The following is a 9,517-nucleotide window of genomic DNA, read 5'->3' on the forward strand; positions in this document are numbered from 1 at the left end:
GCCGAAATAGTGAGGTAATGCTGCTACTTTATAAATCACTTATGCGACCGCACTTGGAATACTGTGTGCAGTTCTGGTTACCACAATATAAAAAGGATGTTCCAGCAGATACAGAGGAGGGCAACTAACATGATTGAGGGGTTGGAGGGACTGGACCTCGAGGAACAATTAGATAAACTGGGCAGGTTCACACGGGAGAAAAGAAGGTTGAGGGGCGAAATGATTACAGTCGTTAAGATTCTGAAGGGACTAGATCATGTAGACCACGATAAGCTGTGTTACGTTATCCTGAACAGTAAAACCAGAGGACACGGCCTGCGATTGAAAGGGGTAAATTCAGAACAAATCTGTGGGAACACTACTTCAGTAGAGAGTAGTAAACCTATGAAGCAGACTCCCTGAGGAGACAGTGGAAGCAGAAAATGTTGTTTGTTTCAAGAACGAATGAGATAGATTTCTGCTAGAAAATAATATCTCGGGATACAGTAGATAGTTTGCGACATGACATGTCAAGCGACTGCCAAGATGGTGGAAGGTGAACTAGATGGATCTTGGTATTCTTTTGTCAGCAAATTCTATGTTCTTATTTTCTTACACTGTGCTTTGAAACGTCTCATTGACATGATTAGGCGCTATATCTAATGCAAGGATTATTATTATCATTCTAAGGTCCTCTCTGAGGAGTCATCTCTCAAGACTGAAGAGCCCTAACTTGTCTAATCATTCTTCTTAGCTCATTCTTCTGGGGATCATCCTTGTTGCTCTCCACTGAACTGCATCTAGGGCCTGGGTAGCCATTTATGTCACAGCAACCAGAACTGTATGAGATATTTTTGCCACAAAATATACAGTCAATTCACTTTACAGTATATTCTGTGAAGCGTTTGAGACGTTTCAATGAAGTAATAAGGCACTGTATCAAATGCAAGCATTATTATTATTACTCGGGGAGTAGCCTGACTAGAGCATTACANTTTTTTAAGACTTAAATTATACACAAACCTTTCAGCATCTTGAAAGCCTCCAGTAATGCTCTAGTCAGGCTACTAAGACTTGGTTTGGCTCTTGTGGGCTCATACCCCATATAACTGAGAAGCTTTTATGACACTAGACTAGAGCGATTTACAATCCCACAATTCTTACAGCACAGAAAGAGGCCATACAGGTCATTGGATCTGTCCTGCTGCTACCTCCACCCCGAGCCCCACCTACTCCCATTGGAAATATCTACTCGCATCTCACCCTGGATTTTCTTTGATCCCCTCTATTATTTTAGTTTAAGTAATTATCCAAATCCATTTTAGAGGCTGTTGAGGACTTGGCTTCAAAAGCCATTTGTGGTGAGACTTCCACATTCTAAAAGCCCTCTGTGTAAAAACAAATTATTCTAAAGTTCCCCTTTGTTCATGTGATGACTGGACTTATTAAAACCAACTTGATGCTTGACTGGGGTAACAGTAAGGTAGAAGGACAAGATCAAATGGGCTGAAAAGCAGCATTACATTCCAGTACCCTGGAGAGGAGCAGTAGGTTGGAGATGCAGGGGAATAACAGAAAATAAACCTGGAGATCTTGGACTAGATAACTTAATGTGTACAGTAGAGGAAGTGCTTGAGGTCAGTCCACAGGCTGGGATCAATGCTCATTTAAAGGGCACAAAGAGCAAAAGTAGCCAAAGTAGATATAGAAGCAATTGGTTTATGCCAATGCTAATTGGTGAATTGGCAAGGCTTCTAAAGAAAAGAGGTTCTGCTGCCTCCCAGTGGAGAGTGTAAGAAGGTAACAAGAGACATGCCATTGGCAGCAGGGTAATTGAGGGCTGGAGGCTGTTGCTCCTGACCCTTTGTATGCTTTGCGGTATTTGAGCTACAAAGACAGCAATGCGTGTTTGTAAGTCCTCAGAAAAGCTTGACTGGGAATTGGTAGGGCAGACTGAATATAATCATTACATTGCAGGTAAACCACAAATAAGGATAACCTTACCTTTAACATGATTTCATGACACTGCTATCATCTTCATGAGCAGACACAGCGTGGCTTTGTCTGTTTTCCTCTTTCCTGCTCCTCAGCTATAAGATCCTACAGGGGTGTGTCTTACATGATCTGTAGGGCACATCTTTCCCTCACAATAATTCAAAACTTCTTATTATTCATACCCAAGGAACAATTATATGAATGACAGATATTTGAGACAAATTGTCTTGCTCTGCTGGGTATAGAACCTGTTGGCACAATTTTAATTACCTGTACTGTACTTTGATTCCCGTCCTGTGTGATGTATCCCATTGTTGTTTAACAAAAACAATTAAATAATAATAATCTTCACATTTGATACAGCACTTTATCACATCGTTGAGATATCCCAAAGCCCTTCACAAACTATACTATAAATATAATAATCCTTGCATTTGATATAGTGCTTTTCACGTCTTCTCGACGTCTCAAAGCGCTTCACAGAATAGACTGTAAATTGAATTGACCGTATATTTGTGGGCATAACGCCAATTGTGCATAGCAGTGTCCCACAAATATTTGTGGATTGAGTGTTGTTTTTGAATTATTACATCCAGAAAGCGATCCACTAATTGATTAACAATCCGGTTCCTACTTATTGCTAGGTAAACAGAGCAGGGTTGGAGTAAGGAAGCTTGCCTAAGGTTTTGACCTGCCTGGGAATCGAACCCGGGTTCTCTCACTTTCGAGGTGAGCGCTATAACCACTGAGCAGCAGGATTCCAGGCTTAACTAACTCTGCCCAATTATCGACTTCAACTTGGTAAGCAAAACTTTTTTTTTTTAAGACATATCAAGACATATCCAGGAGCTAATTCTTAGATGCCTCCTTTTTCTCTCAGATGGTCAAAACTCTAAGAGAGGCGAACTAGCATCTGGTTTCTATACTGACGCGACTTCCTAATATGGACCAGAAACCATCTCTTGTAGTTATTTAAGGAAACAAGCTCACAAAACAGGCAAAAAAAGTTGTTCAGTTTCATACGGTTGATAGGTACAGAATCAAGCTAACAGTTTAGGTACGGAACAAAACCGGCAGTGAGAAGACAAAGAGTGGTCTTGTGATTGACTGTTTTTTCTGGCAATGATGAGTCACTGTCTACTGGGAGCCCTTGTTGCAGTTCTGCTTTATGCAACTTTTGTGACAGGTAATTGTTCTATTATTATTTTATATAGTGTTTTATTCTGAGTATGCCTTTAATTTACTGACTAGCCAGGCTAGTGTCTTTGCACAATTATTGTTTAAACGCTACCCTGCATTAGGGGGGCTGTGTAAATACAAATTGTTGTTGTTGACCCACTGGTATCAGTCAATGTATTGCACCTATGGTTTTTTGATTTGTACATTTGCAATGCATTGATGGAATGAGATTCAGCATGAATGGAGTCTTCAAAGTATGTTTGTGAACACTAATGTTGTATATCAAACATAGTATTCCAATCGCTATAACATGGAACAAACTCATAAAGGAAACAGCCTTCATAGATTTAACTCGATTAATTTTTTTGTTCAGATATCCAGATAGAGCTTTCAAACACCTGTTTCACTTTATCATTAGAAAGCTGGATATTTTGTTAAGAACAGGATTCAAAGTGCAGGTAGAAGTGATTAAACATTGCATGAAAGACGATTGCTCCCATGTTTTCAGCTCAAATAAAAGGCACGTCATTGATAGAGTGTTTAGTACCGGAGAAAGCTGCTTTGAGACATCCTCCTGATTTGAAAGGCACTATACGAATGTAAAATATTTGAAATTTTTGTTGCAGTTTCACATGATTATGTACAAGGGCAAAATATGTATCAGCCTGACTCAGGTTAACAGCACTCCTGCTTTTGCGTCAGAGATCGAAGTTCAAGCCCCACTTTGGGACATTGAGCTCACAGTCTTGGCTGATACTCCAATGCATTATTGGGGATGTGCTGCATTGTTAGAGGGCTGTCCTTTTGATGAGGGGTTAAACTAACGCCCAACCAGGCTGAAACACCTTGCTGCATTCTCCCCCCATCCCCAACCACCCCCACGGTGACTAGTTTCCAGAATAGTGTCTGTTTTATCTAAGAATAGAGCCATATTATTAGCTTATCAAATGCAAGGATTATTATTATATATCATGGAAATTACAGTACAGAAAGCCATTCAACTCATTGAGCCTATGCTGACACCACTGCAGCAATGTACATTAATACCAACTCCCTGCTCTTTCCAAANTTTTTTTTACATTGTACATTTTATTCTTTCAATACATATCAGTGTCATTGAGTGTCATTACGGTCTTAGGTTCAACAGTCAGTCTTGGCAAACAATTCCATGTTTTAATAATCCTCTGCGTGAAGTTTCTTCTAACCTCCACTCTAAGGGGTACAAGTCCCCCAGGAATTCAGGTGGACATTAAAGATCCCAATACTGCTGCATAAAAAGAGAAGAGAGTTTTGCTTGGCTTCCTACCCCAATTAAAATGTGTTATTACGTTCATGGCTGTTGTGGGATAATCCTGTGTGCAAATTAGTTGCAAATTCGCTCAACAACAACAATTTACATTTATGTAGCGGCATTCACACAGGGTAGTTTCGGAGTGCCTACAAAATACAGATCTTTACAGCAAAATCCTTCACTATAAAAGTGCTTTGAGACATTCTCCTAACGTGAAAGACATGGTCCCCAAATGCAAGAATTATTATTATTATTTATATCAGTACATCCAAGTACATATTTCTCAGAAAGGAAACTACTGAGAAATAAATACATATTGAAACCAACCGCCTTCCTCCTATTTGCTATTTGATAATAAGAGTGCTCAGATTTAATCACTTTTGTCTGTCTTCACAGCCTCTTCGCCAACGACAACAGTTCTGATTGATTCAAAATGTAAATGTTTAAAAGTGACATCCAGAGAAGTAAACCACCATGGCGTGAAGGAGCTTGCGAGAGATATAGAGATTGTGTGAGTAGATACTATGTTGTATACTTTCTGGGCAATCTTCAAGCCTGGATTGCAGTGATGTGCTATAGTTAGCATGTACAGTTATATACAGTGCTCCTTTCTGGCACATTAGCATTGCACAAATTGTATTGTATCCTCATTTCAATAAAGACTTTCACAAACTGAGGTCATCGGGTTTTAAGGGCAAGACATGGAATCAGCATTGGCTGAAGGGAAGAAAGCAGAAGTTCTATGTTAGGGGAGCTCGGTCAAAACGTGGGGAGGTATTAAGTGGGATGCCTCAGGGGTCGGCATGGGACCCCTCCTGTTCCTCATATATATTAATAACCTGGATTCACAGACCCAGTGATAGGATAAGGTAGTTGAATTTGACAATGACAAAATGTTAGGCAAACTATGGAATCAGCAAAGGTCCTACAAAGAGCTGGATAGGGTATGCACATGAGCTGATAACTGGCAAATGAAGTTTAAAACAGATAAATGTCAGGTGCTATTCCTAGGAGTTAGTTCCATGGATGGGATAGAACTTATCAAGGGAAAAGCTAAGTGTTTTAGTTGACTCATCGCTCATTATGTCAAAACAAGCTGAGGCAGCAATGAACAAGGCAAACAGGACCCTGGGCTATATTGCCAAATCTGTTGAGTTCAGATCCCCATAGATCATACTCAGGCTGTAAAGTGCTCTGGTGAGGCTGCACTAGAGAATTGCGCACAGTTCTGGGTGATGCAATAAGGGAACATAAGGGAACTGCCCAGTATAAGAAGAATGTGCTCAGAGCAATGATTCGACAAGTTAGGGCTCTTCAGGTGTTAGCACACTTAAACCAAGATCCTGTCTGCTTGCGCAGATGCACGTTAAAGATCCCATGACACTATTCAAAAAGAGAGGGGAATTTCTCTGGTGCTTTGGCCAACAATCCCCCAGATGAAATTAGTCATTCATTTCATATTGTTTTGTGCAAAATCATTGCGCACAAATTGCCTGCCACATTCGTCTCCAAAATACACAATCAATGTACATTACAGTAAAATCCTTTGATGTGCTTTGAGACATCCTTCGAATGTGAAAGGAGCTGTTTAACTGCAAGGATTATTTATCTGCCTCAGGGACATAGTTCTAATGTAATCTGTAGCAACAAAAATACAATGTCACCCAAAGGTTTTTAAGTAGATTCCGTTGAAGTCATCAATACAGTCGATTCTGACAATGAGGGGAAAATAATTTTAATTATAGATTTCATCTGAGGTGAAGCACATTTAAAGATTGTGATAAAAATATCACTTTAGTTTGGTTTATGTAGAGATGATATGAAATTACTAAAAAATTTAAATATATTTTATTAAATAATAATTAAATATTAAATGTTTTGAATTTAAATTTTACTTTAGTCAATTGTTCTGCTTTGGGACAGTAACACAATTAAAATAATAATGTATGAGGGTTTAGCTAGATGTGCTGAATTAAATTTCATTCTCACATCCACATCTTCTTGTGTTTGACGGTTTATCCCATCCTTTAGATGAGACGTTAAACCGAGACCCTGACTGTCTCTTCATTTGGACGTTAAAGATTCCACGACACTATTCGAAAAGAGACCGGAGTTTCTCTCAGTGTCCTAGCTGACAATCCCGCAAAAAAAATTGGTCATTCACATCATAATTGTTTGTGGGCAATTGTTATAATAAAAAAACTTTGCATTTGATATAGTGCTTTTCACGTCTTCTAGATCTGACAAAGCGCTTCACAGAATATACTGTAAAGTGAATTGATTGTATATTTGTGGGCGAAACACGGCAGCCAAATTGCGCACAGCAGTGTCCCACAAACAGTCGTGGATTACATTACAGTATATCCCATGAAGGGCTTTGGCATATTCTTCTGACATGAAAGGCACTATTTTAAATTTAAGGATAATTATTATTTTATTATTACTATTTATATATTCAGATACTGCCAGATCATCTTAACATTTCAATCGACTTACATTCTGGGTTGGTTGAGGATGGAAATTACTTGTTATAACATCAGAACAGAGGGAGAGGTACTGGGAGTGGGTGTTTAGCAGTTTTGAGTTGCTAGATATGAGCATGCACACTAATTTCTTGGGAAAACTGTTGGTGGAGATAAAGCAAACTTTCAATAGCCTATTTTTTTTTGGCTTTCCGCTCAGCACAGTGTGTGAGATGACCTGCATGCATCAACTTCCCAAGTCTCTGGCTATTTTGCTGGGACAATTTTATAAATAACCTTATGTACTATTTTCTTTTAAAAAAGACATGAAAACATAAACCTCATCGAAGCTGGCTTTGATCAGACTAGAGTGGCGGAGGGCCAAAACGGTGTAATCAAAAAAGGGACAGCAAATGACAAATTTTGTATCGGATACACGGCACGGAAACAGGCCATTTGGGCCAACTAGACTGTGTCTGTCATGCTGCGGTCCACTTTACGAATTGAATGATAAAAAAAATAATTTGGTCACTCAATCTACGACTGGTTGTGGGACGCTGCTGTGCGCAATTGGCTGCCGTGTTTCTCCCACAAAATATAGAGTCAATCCACTTTCCAGTATATTCTGTGAAGCGCTTTGAGACGTCTCGAAGGCAGGAAAGAAAAGGATTTTGTGCCNAAAAAAATCTGTGTTTTTTTAAAGAGCTTATTTCTAAAACCATCTTTGAATTATGGGTAAACCTTTTGTTTATTTTCTCTCATGTTTTGTACTTAATCTTTTACATTCTGTGCAGTTATTTGGTATTCTTTTAGAGATTCCTTAATTAAACTACTGAATTATAATTGAAAAACATTCAATTGGCAACATTATTATAATTTCGCCTCCTAAGGAGATTGTATATCGAAATCCAGGCTTCCAATTGTCCATTGGTAGCTAGTCTGAGCTTGTTGTCTGCACCCGTGGTTAGTTAGTGCACTCCCCACACTCGCTGGAGGGGAATGACTTGATGTAACAGGTTACAGAAACATTCGAGAAGCCTAGACCGTGACAACTACATAAAATCATGATACTTACTTACGATGACTAATTTCCTCCTGTTGCAGAGTTCCAATGAGAAGCAGGGAGAAGATTACTGATCCACACTCTGGCCCTCGGACCAAGTTTGTCTACCAAATTTCAGATTTGTAAGTCTTCTCATTCTTCAAATGTGTAAACACCGAAGACGGCTGATCACTTGACACCTCTTCCTCAAGTATCCATATTTGTATTTATTTCTATACAGGCTCCGTGATAAACAGAACGCATCTCTTTGATTATCCACTCGTAGATATCTTAATTCATCCTAATCTTTTAAGTGGGTCAGATTATTAGCTGTGGAGTGTCTGTGGTTGTGGTTTCCCCGGCAGACCTCTGATGAACACACAGTGATGCAGTGCTGTGTGAGGGAGAGCTGCATTGCCGGAGGTGGTATCTTTTGCATAAAACATTAAACCAATGTTAAATTTGACTATTCTAGGTGGGCATTAAGAATACCATGACACAGTTTGAAAGAAAAAGGAAGAGTTATTTTTGTTCGGCCGGGTGTCTGACACATGTGGAAACCTATTATACTCTGATTAAGAGTATCCAAATCAGACTGAGTATTCTACATATGTATGCTACGCACACATGGAAATTCATTTAAACCGATCTTGTAATCTTATGATTTGATCCGATGCTCTTTTTTCCCCTCAAGTACCATTTTTTAAAGGACTAGAAATGGTTTGTGTTTAGCCAATATTATAATAGCACAAGGGGCTATTGTTGGACACCTCAAAGATTAGCAGTAGTCGGGCTTTGAGACATCTCGATGATGTGACAGGTCATTCTATCAAATGCAAGGATTACTATTCCACTGTATATTGCCCTGGTCAGTCGTACCCTGTACAAAGGATTAATGTGTGCCTAATGCCAGTTATGTCATGTAATTCATTGCAGCCTCGAAAATTGTGTCGGAGGGCCAAAAACATTGAAAGAGGGAGATGACGCAAATGAACCGATGTGCAATCCTGCACCTCCACCTGCTGACACCTGTTATGGCTATGACAGCAACATACATATAAACATGAGTCCTCCAACAGTGAGACCACGATCTGTTCGGCATGACTTTATGTCAGATGCACCATAGATTGCTTCTGTGACCATGTCATGCAGCTGCAACTGTGTTTATTTTCTTTTGCTTACTTTTAGTAGACCATTTCTGTTATTTCAATAAAAGATTATTTTCCAAATTATGTAATTTGACGAGATGTCATGATCCATGTTACTCCCATCCTCCTGAACAGGATGCATGGAATGGCATCACATAGAAGCACACAAGTCTGTGTAAGTGCACAATTGAATTGGATCATGCTGTCTTTGCCTCTTCTCCAGTGATTAAAAAAAATGTAAAACAATAAAATGTTATGCTTTCAAATACCTGAGCATGTGCGTCTTAGGTCTGTATTGGTCAATTTAGGGATTACAAAAAGCTTGGTGGTGAATTCTAAACACCAGATTACGGCTCTCCTGCTTGGCTCCTGTCAGCATCTGCATTACCTCAGGCACTGATCTATCCAGAGACTCGCGCCA

At 39.4% G+C, this 9,517-nt stretch overlaps 1 protein-coding gene across 1 annotated transcript; it reads left to right on the plus strand.

The window, feature by feature from the left end:
• The first annotated feature begins 2,973 nt into the window (after positions 1-2,973).
• jchain (joining chain of multimeric IgA and IgM) lies at positions 2,974-9,324 on the plus strand. Its single transcript, NM_001292422.1, is given in 4 exon segments — positions 2,974-3,160; positions 4,841-4,955; positions 8,011-8,091; positions 8,885-9,324. Coding segments are annotated over 4 exon segments (450 nt in total). The 5' UTR covers positions 2,974-3,096; the 3' UTR covers positions 9,075-9,324.
• Positions 9,325-9,517: the final 193 nt, after the last annotated feature.

Source organism: Callorhinchus milii, unplaced genomic scaffold (genome assembly GCF_018977255.1).
Source record: "Callorhinchus milii isolate IMCB2004 unplaced genomic scaffold, IMCB_Cmil_1.0 Scaffold1, whole genome shotgun sequence".
Classification (NCBI taxonomy): domain Eukaryota; kingdom Metazoa; phylum Chordata; class Chondrichthyes; order Chimaeriformes; family Callorhinchidae; genus Callorhinchus; species Callorhinchus milii.